The following is an 18,202-nucleotide window of genomic DNA, read 5'->3' as shown; positions in this document are numbered from 1 at the left end:
TTAATAAGATTTTCTTCTACAATTTTAAAAAACTCGAAATTTCGAACAAAAGTAAGAATATTTCAAAATATTCTAATCTGATTTTCTAAAATTAATTAATTTATTACTTAACATATTCTTCCTAGAAGCTTTTTTAATTATGAAAATCTCAGACATCTTAAACTTCAATAATACGGAATTAAAAACTCACAGATATAACAAGGCAGAAACACAAAATATTAAAATAAAATTGCTACTTTATTTGTCCAAATAAATAACTGACTATTTACATTAATTGGTCAACTCTATCAAAACAATAGTAGTATTATTTCCATCATCAAGTGAAAAAAAAAAGTTTGTCAAGTACAACATATTTATTGAAGTACAATACTTCTGTACAAATAATATATACAACTGAGATCAAATGGCACTAGTAGTTCCACGAAAAATATTTTTACTCTTCTAACAATATCACAACACAAACATTGAAAAAAAAAATGGCAGTGCAAACTTCAAGAAAATTTAGAAATATTTATTTTAAAACTATTTTTTTCTTAAAATCAAAAACTGATAAAAGTAAAAATATTTGGAAGGAGAAATACTATTCGAAATTTATTGATACTCAAAATCAAGTTGTTTAATGTATATAAAATACTCATTTAAATTATTTCTTTTCAAAAAATGAATTAAAACTATCTGTAAAGCTATTACATTATGATTTTTATATTTTAAAATTAAAGGAAAAAAAAGTCTGTATAGTAGATGATTGTTCAAAAGTTAACAATTTATGATGACATTTAAAATCACCATTTTCATTTAAAAGTTTCAAGAATAAGATTATTGATTTAAAAATGCATTGGTATTAAGACTGAAAAACTTTGCGGCTCCAATATGCAAACGCATTGAATTAAAGCATAAACAAAAATAATTTTAAGTATTTACCCCCCTTTGATAGGTACAGTAAACAAGCATTATCTTAAACATTCAGACTGCCAATTTATAACTTAGAAATAGCTGCACAATCCTAATAATATTCATTCGTTTTCTACTTAATAAACCGAAAGTCTGCATTAAAATATCATTTCTTGGATAATTACATTACAAAATTTCTTAAATGTTATTAACTTGTGAATTAGTAAATAATGTCAGTAAGTCTTAATAAACATTAAATCAAAATTACTTTTTACAAGATATAAAACTATATCTAATCACAATTTGCTTTTGATCATATTAATGCTTTATTTACAAGTGCTTTATGAGTTAACTAAATACACAGCTTCCAACATGGAAAGGAAAAGATACAATAGTTTTTACTAGATACTTTAAGTTTCATGCTGTCATGTAAGTAATATCTAAAATATTTTAAGGACAGGGAATTTTAGACATTTATATATTCAATAAAAATATAGGCAAATTTTTTATGTGCAATATGTTCCATTTATGATTGACATTGGAATTAAAATTTTGCTTATGCATTCATTGTTTTGAATACTTACAGAAATTATATTCATTTCAGACATTTAGAATATAATATATTCTGTAATTTAAATAATTCACATTAAAAGAGTGATTTTAAAAACAACAAAATACTCTAATTGATGACTATCCATTCAATAATTATTTCAATATTCAAGCAAGCACTGAACTGAGTAAAAAAATTATTTTTCAACATATAGTTTATCTACGGTAAGAACTCCCCCCGCCGCAAAGTCTGACGCTGTCTGCTGCTATGGAAACATGAATTGCGCATTTTAGAGAGGGTAGTTTCTCTTCACTCTAGGGCTAACACAATAGATAGAAGAAAAAGTTTCCCTTTCTCTCGCCGTTGTTACCATAGTCACCACCACGGGTTCAGACGATTGGCTAGGGGTGTTCTAATTTTAGACAAACTATAAGGACTTTCAAAAATATTATTTTTTTTCTTAAATTTCTTCAATAAATCAGAAAAAATTGGAATAATCCAATAAAGTTGGAAGCTATGTAAATGTAAATATGCAACAAACATCAGGACAACAATAGCTTGAATCACAGATTAGAGCAGACACTCATTGGATCCTGTTAGAAGCGCTTTCCTTCTGACCTTCTTCCATTCTGATACTCTGGGAACGCAGTTCAGATTTGCATTACCCAGCAACCATTTGCCTAGGAACAAGTATTCACCTGATCCAGCTTTTGTGCCACATTTCAACGGCCGGTACATTACGACATAGTTTGTCTTTTGCACAATGTCATTATCACTTGAAATGTGAGATTCTCGAATAGGATTATTCAGATCTTTGTTAGTTCGAAGGATTTGTGAGACACGAACAGTCAGCTCCGTCATTTGAAGCGCTTTGTTGTGGAACAAACTCGTTACTGTGCCTTGAACAACTGCAAAAACAAGTGAAGAGTTAGGCTTGTTATTTAGTGGTTTAGATAAATTAATAATTTATAACAATTTCAATGGTGGAGAAAAAATAACATCTCCAAGTCGTATGATTGTTGATCAATTTAAAATTGAAAAACTGTAAAGAAATGGGTGAAAAAGATATTATTGTAACAAATGTTTATTTAAAATTACCCTTTTTCTAAATCCACTCTTTAATTGGAAACAGAATAATAAGAAGGATCAATTTTTAATTTTATGAAAAAATCAGCGATCCCAACAGTTTTTCAAACTAAAGAGATACCAAAAACAGTGAAAAACGGTCGGACCAAATGTTGTTCGAATAATAATTCACTTCTAATACATAAATAGTTTTATAAAAATAACTTTATAATTAACATTGATTAAAGTTATTTAAATATTATGGTTAACAGATGAAATGCAAAAGTATTATGCTGTGATAAAAAGCTAACAGGAAAAAAATAATGGTTGTTTTAAAATTTAATTATTTATGGAGTTACTGATTGAGTTTTAATTCTTTTAAACGCTAAAAAATACATTTAAAAATGATTAAGAATCTTATATTTATTTGTTTAAAAATGTCGATTAGTTTAAAAACAATGCCTTAATCCCTTATTTTCTTAAAATTCGTAAATATGTTCTCGTAAATATGTATAATCTTTCTTTATCTATTGCTTCGTATTAAAGTAGAGTTTCAATAATTTCATACTAAAAATAATGAGAGTATGTTATAAAATTTTTTTGAGCAAAAATAATTTTGTGGATGTTACCTCAGTTTACCATTAAATTTTATGTGGCTATTGAATTGTTCACTGGGATATGTTAGTTTTAAATCAAATGATAGAGGCAAATCATAAGTTTTGAGACTACAAAGTTCCACTTCTCAAAATCTGTTACGGAAGTGTAAATAACTTATTAATTCCTTTTTTTTTTTTATAAATAATGAGTAAAAAAATACACACACACAGAAAGAAAGTTGTAAAAATGTTAATCACATTTCACGGTGACAATAATTTGGCGGCTGTGATGCATCACCACTGAACTGTTGCGAGTATTAGTTGAAAAATTTTTATATTTAAGAGAATGACCCTTTTGCTAAGTTCAGTTTTTGTATTCGCGATATTTGTTTGCATTTGATAAATGTGAGGTTAAGGCACAAACAAGCCACGGTCCAGTTTAAATATTTCATAATAACAGTTTTCAAATCCTAGAAAAATATTGAACTTTCTCTCGAATAAAATAAAATTATTTTTATAATAATCAAACACAATCATGCATTACTCTTACAAATATAAACGTTCCTAATTTATAACAGATTAATTATGATAAAAACAGTTGTAGATACTATGCATATGTTCATAGTAAGTTAAAATGAATTAAATAAATTACCGAAATCACTTGAGCAAAAATGGCGAAGAAGTTGCTCTTCAGAACATGGCTGACATTCTGTAAGGAAAAATACCTAATTAGTAACGTTGTTAACATTTTAAAATATAAAAATCAATGAAACATGAATAAGACACTGAGATTAATGAATTATTTATGTTTTGTAAACAGATGCTAGTAAAAATTGTAAACTGAAATGTAGTTAAATTATAAACATTTTGATAACCCATTTGTCATAATTTCTCTTTCATGGTAAAAAAATTATATGGTCAACGTCACTGCCGTATTAATAAAACAAAGAACTTCTCATACATAATCAAATGAAAATAAAACTATACACAAATATAATTACTTCTCAAGCTAATATTAAGACTTAGTACTCTTTAACTCTGTTATAACTCAAGCATAACAAACAACAAATGAAATAGGGAGAGAGAGGGGAAAAAAAATCCATTTTCTCATGTCATCAAATTAATGTAATAAAAGAAGATATCCAATATTAAGTATCTTTACAGCAGACGAAATTACAACTTCTCGTTATATACAGCTGCGGGGCTACAAGAACAACAACTTATTAACAATTAATCAAGTTAGTTGGATGGGGAACATAATATGCGCAGAAACCCTCCTTCCAAAAAGTGTGCAAAAAAGAAACCTGTATCTGGTTTCCATCATCCTCCACAACAGATTATCTATCTTGAAAGGAAAAAAAATAAAAAAGCTTTTTCCCTCTACTTTTCTGTACACAATCACCCTTTTTGCAGAAGACACACTCCATGACGAACGGGATAGAATTTCTTTTGAAGATTCTCACGTGTGTAGAAGATCTTTTCATCGAACCCCCATTTATCCCTCTTGAAAGTATCTTTATCAAAGTTGTAAATAAGGAAATGTTATGCTCTCTTTTTGCATGCTGATGACGTAAACATTGTACCAAAAAAGATACAACACATAAATAAATAAACTACACGTAAGATTGATTCGATGGTGTGTTGAAAAACAAAATGGCTAAAGCAGCGACACAAAGAAATGCAACCGTTGCTGTCCACTTTTGAGGATTCGTGAAATTTAAAACGTAACATTTTAAATATTTCTCAACAGATTTTTAAACATTTAGCCGAAATATCACTTCACCCAAAAAGCAATTTCTGATTAAAAAAAATAGTGTTTTTCGGTATATCTAAAATGAAGTCAGCATTAGTCAGATTAGCACAGACATATCGCTGGTTCAAAGTTAAAACGACACTTCTGCACTCACTTCTCATTCAAATAACGTGAGAAGTGGGTGCAGAAGTGTCGTTTTAACTTTGAACCAGCGATATGCACTCTCTAGAAGAGAAATTCTGCATTCAGTATATATAATAGATATCTAAAGGAGCAGGTATAATATATTTAGTGAATTATTTCAGATTTTCTAGGCCTGTGCTTATTATCATTATATTTTTTTTATTTATATTATTAATTTTTCCATCAGTTTGATTGAAAATGTGAAAAAGAATATCCTTTAATACTTGCATTTGAAAACAAAACTAAGATTCAAAAGAATGAAATGTCATTTTTAATAAGATAATAAATATTTTCTTTTAAATAAAACAATTTCTTTTTTCCAATTCATACAAAATTAAATGGAATGAGTCAGACCTGTACATAACACACGTGCAACAGGTGTTTCTGAATGCCAGTTGGCAACGCATTTAAAAAAATTTATGTTCCAAGTAAATATATAAATTAGGAAAATATTCCACTTTTATGATTCTTGCAAATTATTTTTGCTAATACATACTGCTTGAAAACTTTTTAAAAATAAGTTTCAATTGCAAGGATATTCAACTTTAGAAAACTTTCGATTCAACCCACTCCCGAGTCTATATGAAAAAAAAAAACAAAAAAAAAAACATAATGAGCGTTATACAAGGCGTGACCAGATATTTTTGTTTAATTTCTTTCCGTGATTTAGAGATTTAAAGTTATGTAATAAATTAGAGCAAAAAAAATTTTTTCAAATGCTAATAAATGTTCGCAGTTTTTTGAAAATTATTTTCATCAATGTGTTAACACATAAAAAACCTATTGAATAAACTTAATTCCATAAAATAATATTATTTAGTTCCACAAAATAACATTCGATCAAAATTTAAACTATCGATTTTTCCTGTTATAGTTGAGAAGTTATTGCGCGATTCATTCATCATTTTATAAACGTTTATCAATTTCGCTCTCAGAACCTTCAGATGCGAAATCGCAAAATAAATTTGTTCCCAAGTGCCAAAACTGTAAATACTCTCCACACATAAGCACGGGCCCCCTCCCTGTTTATCGTCTGCGAGTAGAAGTAAACAGGTTCCCCAGCACCGGGATCAAAGAAGATGGGTCACCGCCTTTTCTGGAACTGAGCGAGCCGAGCTTTCTTTTTTGATACTCTGTTTGCGGTAACAAAATGGCGCGCAATTACCCATTCTGCCTGAAAAAAATAAATAAATAAGAATAACAGAATAGGCGGGAAGGCAGTTCCACAGTAAATAAATAAATGGCAGCGCTGACTGTAATGTTTTTTTACGGACGCTTAGCAGGCAGCTCTCTCCCCCTCCCCTTCAATTCAAATCAAACCTGCTTTTCAGAATCCTTGCTTTATGCGTTTCTTTGAAACGAAAAGAGGGAAGACAAAATAAAAAGATTTTTCTATCTTTTCAAACTTCTATCAGGGATTGATTTATCTAAATTAGAACAAATCTTGAATTTCAGATACATATTATAACACCTTGACGCAGATGGAACATTCTTTTTTCTGATTCTCTGATTACATGTTTTTTTTTATCTTACATCTAAATAAGTGCAAATAAATGAAAGTTTGAAAAATTGTTCCGTGTTTGGAATATTTTGCCTTTAACGCCGAAAAAACACCAGTGGTTTATGCTGTATTTCAAAACCATAAATTATTCAAATGCTAAATATAATTTTTTTTCATTTATTTTGATTAAAATAATGAAAAAAAGAAAGAAAAATGCAAACAGTTATTTTTTCATTAATTTATTTTTTAAAAAAAGAAGTAACTTTATGAGGAAATAAGGGATAATTAATCTTTTTTTTAAACCGAAATAAATATAATTTTTTTTAAATTTAATACAAGTTTTAAAATAATCATAAATACAGATATTTTTGTTAAAACATTTTCGAGTTTCTTCGAATTTAGAATAACCTATTTCATCATAAATTCGATTCATTAATACTTGTGTGAAAAATATTCAAACAGTACTAAAATTTTCCAATCTTCTTTGTTACTTCATGATCCTCAATATACAACCGCATTTGAATTGTAAAATTACTTATGATGCAATATAAGTTAACCTACTAATACTTAAACAAATGTATCCAGTGAATTATCATTCTTGTAGTTCGCTGTTTTGTGCATGTATTATCAGAGTACAAAATGTATACTCAAATGTATATAAATGTATACAAAGTGGCACGAAAATTGCCGAATGAAAAATTTAGTTAGTTTATAAGTTAGCTTTTCATGATTTCATGCCTAAAATTCCGAGACACAAAACTTACAACTCGCTGATAATTACGCGGTCTGAAAATAATTTTTAACTAGAAAGTAATTCTCACAATGTTCAATTTATAGATTTCGCTTCAGCTTTACAAAATTATTTTACAAGTTTTTTATACATGCATGTTTTTGGCACTCTAATTTGCTAAAACTTTTTATTTTTCTCCTGACCCTTTATTAGGGGTAATTGTGAGCCCAAGTCAAAATTCCAGAAAATTTCTTGGGTAAAAAAAAAGAAACAGTTTAAATCAAAAAAATAGAAAAAAATTATAGAAAAACAAGGTTTTAATCCTTTTTCTCAATATTTCTTAGTTTACTTAAACACTGTTTAGTAAATTTCTTCACTATGTATCGAAACTCCAGCATCCCTGTGTTAGCTTCTTATGTAGTTAATTTAACATTAATAAATCATTTAAAGGAAGAAAAAATTTACTGATAGTATAACACACGTTTACACATATTACTTAATAGAGAAATATATCTCTTTCTTTTAGCATCTCACACATTCACGCACTAGGGTAGTAACAAACGTGCATGAATGTGATGCAAATAAAACCGTATATTAAACTTCCATTCAGATTAATATAAATAGTTTATTGTCGCCAACTCAGCAATCTCACAATTCTCTCAAAAGCAGAAAAGAAAAAAAAAATATTCCACCTCCAATGAAAAGCAACACAAGTGAGATGGAAAGGAACTATCCCTTTAGAGCCCCACCAACTCAAATTTATAATAATGAAATAAAAAAAAATAAAAAGATTGAGGGGGATAACAGCGGGCGTGCATTGCTGTGCCCAGGTTGTGGGTGGAGATGGCCAAGTGGCTGAGAGAGTACCCAGTCATTTCAGCGTTTACCCTCTGTTTTCGAGGTCGACGACTGGTTTGAATTATTATTTTCTGCCGCCAGACCTCGGGGCTAGAATCCAATGCCGCTGACAGTTCCGTTTGGTGGTGGGGTTCTATGGGGATGATAGTTTTCAAAGAGTTTTTTTTTCTTCCCCCTTCTCTCTGCAGTGAAGGTTGTTTTTGTTCCTTTTGGAATCTCTTTCATATCCAGTCAATATTTGGTTTCACTTCAGAAAAATCATTCATTTTCTTAAAAACTTTTAAGCACGCATGTTTGCCTAACCCCTTTATACTTGAATTTTTTTCTTCTTTTCAACTTCTTGTGAGGCACCGGTTTCAGAGTAAACCATTTTTGATAATATAAATATGCACTAAAAATATAGTAATAGCTTTCATCTTTTAAACTACGTTTTTTTTTTTTAATCTACCAACTATATTAAGCTTGTTCCGAATCATTTATACGCTTCTTAGGCTGTTATTCTTTGAAGGCTCCCCAGCTGCAAAACAACTTGAGCAGTCATTGGACCAATATTCACGAATCTTGGCTGTATAAAGATTCAAAGGGCCGTTATTTTCCAATATTGGCCCAATATAGAACTGTCCGAGTCACCCGATATTTTACAGCCACTTTACAACCAATATCGGCCTTATATAGAATTGTAGGATTTCCCCGATATTTTATCATCACTTATTCAGTCAATATAGGCCCCCATAAAGGCCGATATTGGCCCTATATAGGATCAATATTAAAAAATCTAGACATTCCAATATTTGCCCCTAGGTGCATGTTCATGTAGGACCCATATTGAGCCAATTTTGAGTCCAACAGGAGCCAAAGTTAAATTGTTGCTAGGGCTCGGTCCTCAGAAGTGAGTTTTTTGCAGATTAATATGTAACTTTTACAATTGTAGTGAGTTCGTATCAGTTTTTCATGACTGCTAAGCTGATTGCGATAATGACGCAAAATGTAAATATGAAGAGCAACCATGGTTTACTAAAAGTAAAAAGCGTTTTTGATCTAACTTTTCAATGTTTAAAGAGTTACACCAAAACTATAGACTCATTAAAAGTGTAAAATTATTCCGTGTTTTTAATTATTTTTATCTATGTAAAAAATTGTTTATTGTAAACAAGATAAAAATAATAAACGAGATAATTCAAAAAACACGCAAAATTATTCGTTAGGTTAAATAATTTTCAGGTGTATGGAAAAATCTCCCCAAATTGGCAATATTTAATTTTTTTTTTTATAAATACTTACACGTTTTTAAAACTTAGTCAATTTTTTGACTGTTGTATTTATATTTTTCTTGATAAAAGGAAGCTTTAGAAAAAGAACTTTGCAGGGCACCAGTAACACTGTGAAACCATTAATTTTTTGACATTTTTTAACCACTAAAAATATAATATATTTTATCACTGAAACTGCATTTCCTAAAAACTCTAAATATTGAAATTTTATCCACTTTTGCAATTCAAAATTTTAAAACTATAAAAATTTGGATTGCTAAAATGAATGAAAACTAATTTCAATAAATAATTCATTTTGTTATACATAAAATAACATCATAACAGTTTATACATCAAATTAGAATTTACAAAATAAAAAACCCTCCAAAACCAATTAATAATATTAAAAAATTCCTTACCATCAATTACTGCGTATTCTGTTTTCTTGTATATCCTTTTTAAATGATAACTAAATTCAGCAGTAGCTTTCCTTAAAATGTCGGCAATAGGGTCTGCTTCGGCGTACAGTGTCACTTGCCCACTTTGTGACGACACACACTTTACCAAATCTATTGGATCATTTGAATTGAACAGTTGATGAAGCGTTTTATGTCCAGCAAGATAGATTCTTGCACCAGTAGAATTTTTCGATCTCCTCACGCAAGCACTAAATGATGAACCAGCGGATCTATGCTGAAGTACTATTCTTAAAGCACCCTGAGGATAATGCCAGCGTACAGTACCTTGATTGCATCGGAGATACACAGGTTGGACACCTCTGGATAAAGCCATGGCCAGAGTACCACTAAAATTGAAACAAAGTCACGATTAATTTTGTTTTGAGAACTATTATATTATTTTTTTTTAAATTTAAGTATAAGATTCTAATTCCTGCTATTCCATTCAATTTTATCTATGCAAAATAATAAAAAGAAGAAACATTTGTTTTTATCCATAGCAATTGCGTTATTTTTGTGCAAGGCTCGTGATTTCGGAATTTCCCTTCAAACTTTTTCGGGTTCTGCAAGCTTGGAAGTTTTGACGAAGTTGCATCCCCATTTATAAATTTGCGTAAAAAAAAAAAAAAAAAAAAAAATCCGAGATAATATACAAATTTAGTATTAAAAACATTTAGTATTAGTAACTTTGAAATTACACATAGATTTTAAATAATTTGAATTTTCTTTTTTTAAGTGATATTCAAAACATTTTCATGTTGTAATAAGTAAGCAAAAAATTTCGAATTTGGGAGGGGAAAAAATAACGGGAAAATCTTACTATTTTCACTGACTAACAGAAATTTTTGCTGGCTACCAACATTTTTCAAATTCTTGGAGCCTTGATTATATAAGTACAATATAATTACCAATAGTTATTATATTAACGAACCCGATTTTGTAGTTGTTATTGGGCAGATAAAATGCATGAATCAATAATAAATTAGTGGTTACCACAACATAATTATAACATTTTAACTTAAACGACGCGTAACCTATTATGATATTACCGCACACTATTTATAAATAAATGTTTTTTAATTTATTCAATAACATATCATTAAATATGGTTGAGATATAAATTTTTCTTAAAATTAAATATTTGAACATTTCCTGACATGAACCATAAATAACTAAATTCAACTTCTTCAGAAAAGTTGATTGGCTTGAATAACTATTTTCGCCAACTGCAGTTATTTAGATAAGTAATAAAACTAGCACGCGTTATGATTACGTGCTCATCATTATAAATCAAAACACAGCAGTTTTAAATTATTTGATTTTAACGTTGCCAAGGTAAATATTGCTTATCTTCGTATAATTTATTATTTTAATTAAATTTTTTGCAGGCCATTATTGCTATTCACTGAATTATCATCATCAATTTTCTAGGCAATAATAAGTAAGAAAATTTTTTTTCCCGCGAGTATGTGCAAAAGCACATACACGCGGCACATGCACGGAAATAAGTACTTTTTTTATTTATGAACAATTCTTACTCAAATATAATCCCCAAAATACATGTGGTCTGATACTAATAATTTAAATCATATGGTCTTACGAAATAAGGTGCTAAATAAGCTAGAAAAAAAGCTGGTTAAAAGTTTCAGATCGGAATCTTCGGAAAATTTTAGAAACCTTCCTCAGCACTGTTTGAACGCAATAGTGGTATTTACTATCTTCTGCACTATTGTTATAAAAACTGCAAAAATAAACGAAATTTAATATTGTTATTATATAAACCTGCAAATTAAAAAATTTTATTACGAGTCTCTTTATCATTTTTTTATGTCACAAAACACAATTCTCCTTTTTTTGATATGATTGATTTCAAAAAAATTTTTTGAACTATTTCATTTATATTGTAAGAAAGGCTTAATTTATTTTGGCAGAAATTAATTAAAATCATAACTCCGGAAGTACGGGTCTCAATTAGAAGCTTTAAATATTTCTTATGAGCATACGTATACACAGATAAATATTGGCGAATGATTTATTGACATCTATTTATGAACGATGAGTTAATTTATTCACCCCGAACATAAGCAAAAGTTGAGAGCTATGGTATGCATTTCCTGTCCATAGACTTGGGGGAGAATGCAGGTGCTTACATTTTTATCAATATAGAAAAATGAACCACTTTAGAGCGAGAAAATTTATTCCGATGGTTACTAACAAAACTAGTGCCACATGTAGTGATATATAGAAAAACTGTGGTACCAAGACCATTAAAGGATCTCGTTTTTTTGAATAATTCCGTAATTTCGTTGAACTTATTTTTATTCTGGGGTAAAATCCGTCAGAAAGGCGGACACGACCTGCTCGAATAATAACAGGGTAAGGGGGGGGGGTGCACACAGCAATTTGGTGCAGGGAGTCCCTGCGGCCGCATAGCATTGTAGACCATTATAATCGGTTCTCCAGCGTGCTTTGTAATTGGGCTCTTCAGAAACGAAAATCCTGGATTTGGATGTAGCACAAGTGGCCGTTGTGCCATTGAGAATGATTTTTTGGTTGGACGACTCTTTTTGGGCAATAGAAGTAATACATTGAAGGAAATAACAATACATTCCACAGAGGTACTGAAGATGACCAAACAGAAATAAGACATCCACCTGAAACTGACAATGGATACCGAGGTTATAACCACATAAGATCTGTTCTTGATCTTGCTTTGTTAGGCGACTTGTTATTACGTGGATAATTCGTGCACTGGAATTTTTTTTTTGAAAATAAAGAAAAACACGCTTTTTTTTTCTTCTTTTAAATCGTAATATTGTTTCCATCGTAACTATTACCATTTTTAAGCTATTTTACACATGCGGGTAAAAATTTTATTTTAAAATTCTCACTTGCATGTTACATTTTCTTTTCTTTGGGAATGATGTTTACTTAAGCGGCGATAATGTAGGTTATTATTTAAGCATATTTTACACAGATAAAATAAACAAAAAATACAGTTAAAATCTTTTATTAATATCTTCAATTCATTTAATTGAAAAATAATAATAATAATTAAAAAAAAACGAATTACGGCTACTTATATCAGTATGAAGGACTGGCACTTAATTAAATGTCGAACGCATTTTGTTGTTACTGATTATGATTTCAGATGAGTTTTTGATACTAAAAATATACTACACGAAATAGTTTGTAAAAATAAGTTTAAAATTGCTTGATCTTAAAAAGAACCAGTCGTTTTGATAGGTTTTAAAAGGAGTGAAGAATATGTGTCCAATTTTGTTGATAGATCAAATGAATATCTAAAAAAATCTTTTGTTTTCAGAATAATATTTTTGTTAAATAAACTTCTGTATCTTTTCTATTAAAATAAGTAAATAAAAAGTCAATTTTAAGCTTAATGCTTAATAAACTAATAATTTTCACCAAATCTCTTCAGAAGTTAGAGAATAGTAGAGATTTTGTTGAACAATTAATTACCATTGCATTTCTTTAACCTTGGTGTCACTTTAACAGGGAGGTTTATTTTACAATGATAATAATGATAGGTAGTAATGCAAATGTTTTATAATACTTTTTTATTTTGTCGAAGCTGTTTAGTTATGCCTACCATGCAAAGCTGAAGAGGCAAGTATCAGAAGGGTAAATTCACTAGGTTTAAACCATAGAGTTGAGATAGTACTCTGTGGTTTAAACATATATGTGCTACCCACCTCATTCTAAAAACACTTTTAAACTTGCTACAATATTTTCGGATGGATTGCAATGAGTTGATGAAAACTTGTTCACTTATTTCGAAATGTTAAGTCGGATACAGCCTATAACTACAGTGCTTAATATTAATCAAATAACTAGGTTATTAACAGAATCCCACCTTGATTTTCCAAAACGTGAAGTTTACATTTCAGATAAAGTATTAAATTAATTTATCAAATAATAAAATGGGCATCAACATAAAAATAAAAAAAAAATTTAAGTTAAATACATCGAATGTAACAAATTATATTTATTTCAGTCAGGTCTTTTTAGTTATTTTTTGCTATATTCCCTTTTTCGATATTTCAATTCATGACAGTTAACCAGAACGGTTTTTAGGTAAGGTAAATTATTTTACAACTAAAATTGCTCGTAAAAGCCTTTTAAAAAGCTCAGCAGGCAACAAATGGACGTACACCACGGGCAATAATTTGGCAGGAACAAATCAAGCCATTTAGCCTCCTTTTCCTCTTAATCTTTTGTGTTGGTCCTGTCGCCAAAAGGAGGCCATTAAATCTTCCTTTTGTCGCGGTGGAGGAATAATTTGTGCAATTTCACGTCTCAGAATATTTTTGGCGCCTAAAAGCATGGACACAAAACTCTTACTCAGCAGGTGTGATGTAAAAGGAAGAAGGGCTCGTAATGGCTTGCTGAGAAAGGAATTTATATTTACCGTTGTGACAATATGAAATGATTTCTTAACGGAATTATATCAATTCTTTTTGCTAGGAATTTTTTAGAAATGTATTTAAAAAGAAGTAATAAAATAAATCATTATTACATTTTGTTACATCGAATAGAATATTATCAGAAATTTAAGGAATCTCATGTGCATCTTCCTCAAAGTTACGAGTTTTTAAAAAAAACTAAGGGTCAGTTCCCGAATTTAGGTCGTAGTGGCTTTTGAGTTGAGGAAGACAAAACTGAATTAATACTTTTGCGACTAAATTTAAAATTTTAACGATCTCGACCTAATTGAAACTGAATAGTCAGTTAAAAAAAATATTTTACATTTTTATTTCTCAGAAACTATTTGACTGACTTTGTCATTTAAAGGCATATATTTAAAAATAATCTTGAAAACTGCATACCTAATTATTCAAAAAAAATTCTTATTCGTAACTGAATAAAATAAGAATTAATTATCCTAAGAACTTAATTCTGCACGAAATTAATCTTAGATAAATAAATTTTTAACCGTGGCTAAGTATTTATAATTTTCTTTTAATAGTTTCATCCAGAAATAATATGAAATATGCAAACATTAAAATTAACATTAAGTGCGTCAAACTTATAAGTGATTTCCTAGCATAAGTATTACAGATTGGCCCCTCCAAATAAATATTTTGTAAATTGCCTCCCCCCCCCCCACTTCCATATTTTGCAATTTGCTCCCATTTAATTCCAATCCTTCAGGGGGGAGGTAGTGAAAGTACAACACTTACCCTTTATTTAACTATCGTTTGCTGAAATTAGTAAGCATACTTAAGGTTATCCCCTCCAACTTCAACTATTAAGATTGCATATTAATAAGTTATAAGCTGATCATTAGTTATACATTTAAATTTATTATTTTTTTGCAAGTAATTACTAAGTTCATTCTATATCAGCATCACTTCTTAGAGCCGTAAGCTCTCTTAAAGATTTAATGTCAAAATAAAAAGAAACATTTGAAAAAATCATCATACACACTTTTTAGAATTGCATCACTTATAGCTATGTCATATAAGATGTGAATCAATCATAGTGAGTATAAAAAAATTAAAATCTTTTCCCATGAAAATGAATTGTAATTTTTACTATTTACTATTACTATTTATTACTATCTATTACTATTTATTTTACTAATTACTATTTATAGAATTCAAGTTCAAAATGGGGCCAATCTTTTGACTTATTTTCAAAAATTTTAATGCAAATAACTAATAAAAAATTATCGTTTTACTTTGAATAAGGATTTATCAAAGTGATATTTATCTAACAAACATTAATTACACATAAAAATAATAAAAGATTCAATTTGCTCATTACATAGCTCAAATGTATTAACAATGAGTGTGAAACTAAATTTATTGGAATAACATAATACAGTGTCTTTTATAAATTCAAGGAAAAATTAAAGATAATCTTTTTTCATTTCGTTTTTTTTTTAAGAATTCTTTTAATAGAAACATAAAAGTAAAAGAAATCTGTAATAAAAGAACTAAAAGTTCTATTTATTTACTTTGTTGAGCTTAGAGTAAATGACACATAAATTGCATTCTTTTACTTTAAGTCAAGTCTGCAGGGTTTTCTTTCTAATAATTTAGATTAAAACTTTCAAAATATATTTAAAATAATTATTGCGGCAAGCAAATAAGAATTTAAAAAATAAAAAAGGAAAATTTTCAAACAAAAAGAATCTTTCTTTTTAACTCATTACTCACAAAAACAAACATTAACATAAAAAAAAATACTTCATAATTTTGTTTAAAAATCAAAATTAAATAAAATTTACGCTTGTAAAACATTTTAATACATTTCACTGATAAATAAAAGTGATTGAAGGACTTGTGGTAACAGTTATAAGCCACTTTTTTTTCTCCAAAAGTGACCTTTAGACAACAAAGGTTTCCTTAGTAGTATTTCCAGTTGGGTACTTCCCAAATTTAAATTCACATTGAGCAGAAAAATCTTTTTACATTTTACATTAAACATTTTACATTAAAATTATGACGAATTACTGATCTTACCATTATTAAAATAATGATGTTTTGCTCACCAAAAATGCTTTCCTATACAATTTGAAAATGTGGCACAGCATTATGTTGCTGCAAGTTTTTAAATTTATTCTTACTCTCAAATATTTTTTTCATTCTTAAAAAATTTACTTAAATCTTCACAACAGTAAAATACTTTACTTTAACAATTGAAGTGCCCAGAAAAAATATATATGGTAATATTTTTGGTTACATTATGTTCAACTGTAAAATCAAAATATTACTTTTATCAATATGAATTATGATTTCAAAAGGATTAGACATAAACAGTCTCCTATATTTAGAATTGATTTACTGGAATTTACTTAAATGTCACTTAACATATTCTCTAGCCATGTGCTGAGAAAGGAATAAAAAACCTTCTAAAAGGAATTTGAAAGTGAAATTCATTGAAAAAATTTAAAATTGATTCTAAGTTCACTGAAATATCTTAAAATATTCCTTAAACAATTATATATGAATATTCAGTAGGATTACTAAAATAAAACAGTAAATCATTAATTATTTAATATTCTTAACAAGAATATTAAAATAAAATATACAGCTAATGGAATCACAGAGTCACAAAATTTATAATTACCTTCCTGTCCAATCACAATTGTCTAGATTTGGTCCACCGGCACATGTGATGGTGAAAATCATCGATGCCATGGTCAGGTAAATGATCATCATGATGATGTAATTGATGATTCATTAGGACTTTCTTTAGCATATGCTACACTCTAATGGAGACGAATGATTCATTTTGAACCATCAGCGACAATATATCACCTTCCCGTAGAACATATTTGAGTTAACATCAATGAAAAAAAAATTTTTTTACATCGTTTTTAATTTTTATTGAGAGGGAATATTTTATTAACAACGTTTCAAGTATTCCATGATCCTGAAACAGTTTTAAAGAATTAAATTAAGCTACAATAATCTTTTTTTCAGTAGTAATTAAAGTCAGGTTGGCAATATGAGAAATACATTTGAGGTTTTAAACATTACAGAGAGTTTTTATTACACGTGCATTTTATATTCCACTGAAAAACTCACCTTCTCAGTTATGGGGAATGGAAGAAAAATAATTTCTTCAAGCTGTGGTTACGGAAAAGGTTGCTATACATAAACAAATTTGGCGAGAATTTGTAAAGACTCAGTCGCCAAGGAGAAAACTCAGTTTCAGGACTCCCCCCCCCCTTTCCACTGTTCTATAGTTACGAGAAATAGAGAATAATTTATTTTGTAAAAGATGCGGTGTAGTTAAGGATTAAATGCACATCATATTATTTTTAATTTACCAGAAAATAATATTTATAATCTTAAAAATGACATAGCAACAAAAATTTTTTTAGCAATGAATTTCCGGAACCTTTAGTAGTTATAGTTTTTATAATAATTTTTATAGTAAAATGTAATTATGTAAATTTTATATTCCTTTATATAATTTTATAATTTTTGTGATCAAAATAAGCTGCTTAAACAGTTAATCTTTTTCGAAATAAAAAATAAACAGATTTCAATTTTTTATAAATTATCTAAATGCTTTAATAATTTTCTAAATGCTTTTTATAAATTACCTAAATGGCCAATTAAATATCGAAATGGCGGTAACTTTTAAAAATTATTTAATTCACTTTTAAATGCTAACAAATAATAAAATGTTCAAGGATTTGAAAATAATTTAAAAGCTTGGAATAAAAAGACTATTAGCTTAAATGATTTTAAGCTCACATATATAGGGGCCATCTGGAGTTATCGATTTATCTAATTGTTCATTGTTATTCTCCTCTCCGACTTGAAAAAATTAAAACTTTTATCATACATAAGTTAAGATTATACCAATAAATTATTGATGATGTTTTGC

At 28.7% G+C, this 18,202-nt stretch overlaps 1 protein-coding gene across 1 annotated transcript; it reads right to left on the bottom strand.

The window, feature by feature from the left end:
- Window positions 1-218: 218 nt before the first annotated feature.
- LOC107455759 (meteorin-like protein) lies at window positions 219-17,437 on the bottom strand. The gene is made up of 4 exons (XM_016073447.4): window positions 16,931-17,437; window positions 9,797-10,182; window positions 3,755-3,811; window positions 219-2,349 (listed from the first exon to the last, which is right to left on the bottom strand). Exons 1-4 carry the CDS (start codon window positions 17,020-17,022, stop codon window positions 2,012-2,014), a joined length of 873 nt encoding a protein of 290 aa, XP_015928933.1. The 5' UTR covers window positions 17,023-17,437; the 3' UTR covers window positions 219-2,011.
- Between the last annotated feature and the right edge of the window lie 765 nt (window positions 17,438-18,202).

This window comes from Parasteatoda tepidariorum, chromosome 2, assembly GCF_043381705.1.
Source record: "Parasteatoda tepidariorum isolate YZ-2023 chromosome 2, CAS_Ptep_4.0, whole genome shotgun sequence".
Lineage (NCBI taxonomy): Eukaryota > Metazoa > Arthropoda > Arachnida > Araneae > Theridiidae > Parasteatoda > Parasteatoda tepidariorum.
Note: the sequence above shows the minus strand (reverse complement) of the source record. Positions and strands in the feature narration are given on the sequence as shown.

Bases quoted from the DNA above. Each gene is read 5' to 3' on its own strand.
- LOC107455759 (XM_016073447.4), bottom strand. From the start codon at position 17,022: ATGATGATCATTTACCTGACCATGGCATCGATGATTTTCACCATCACA. The intron at 3,812-9,796 runs GTAAGGAATTTT...TTTTCCTTACAG, and splicing joins AGAATACGCAGTAATTGATG to AATGTCAGCCATGTTCTGAA. The intron at 2,350-3,754 runs GTAATTTATTTA...TTGTTTTTGCAG, and splicing joins TTTTTGCTCAAGTGATTTCG to TTGTTCAAGGCACAGTAACG.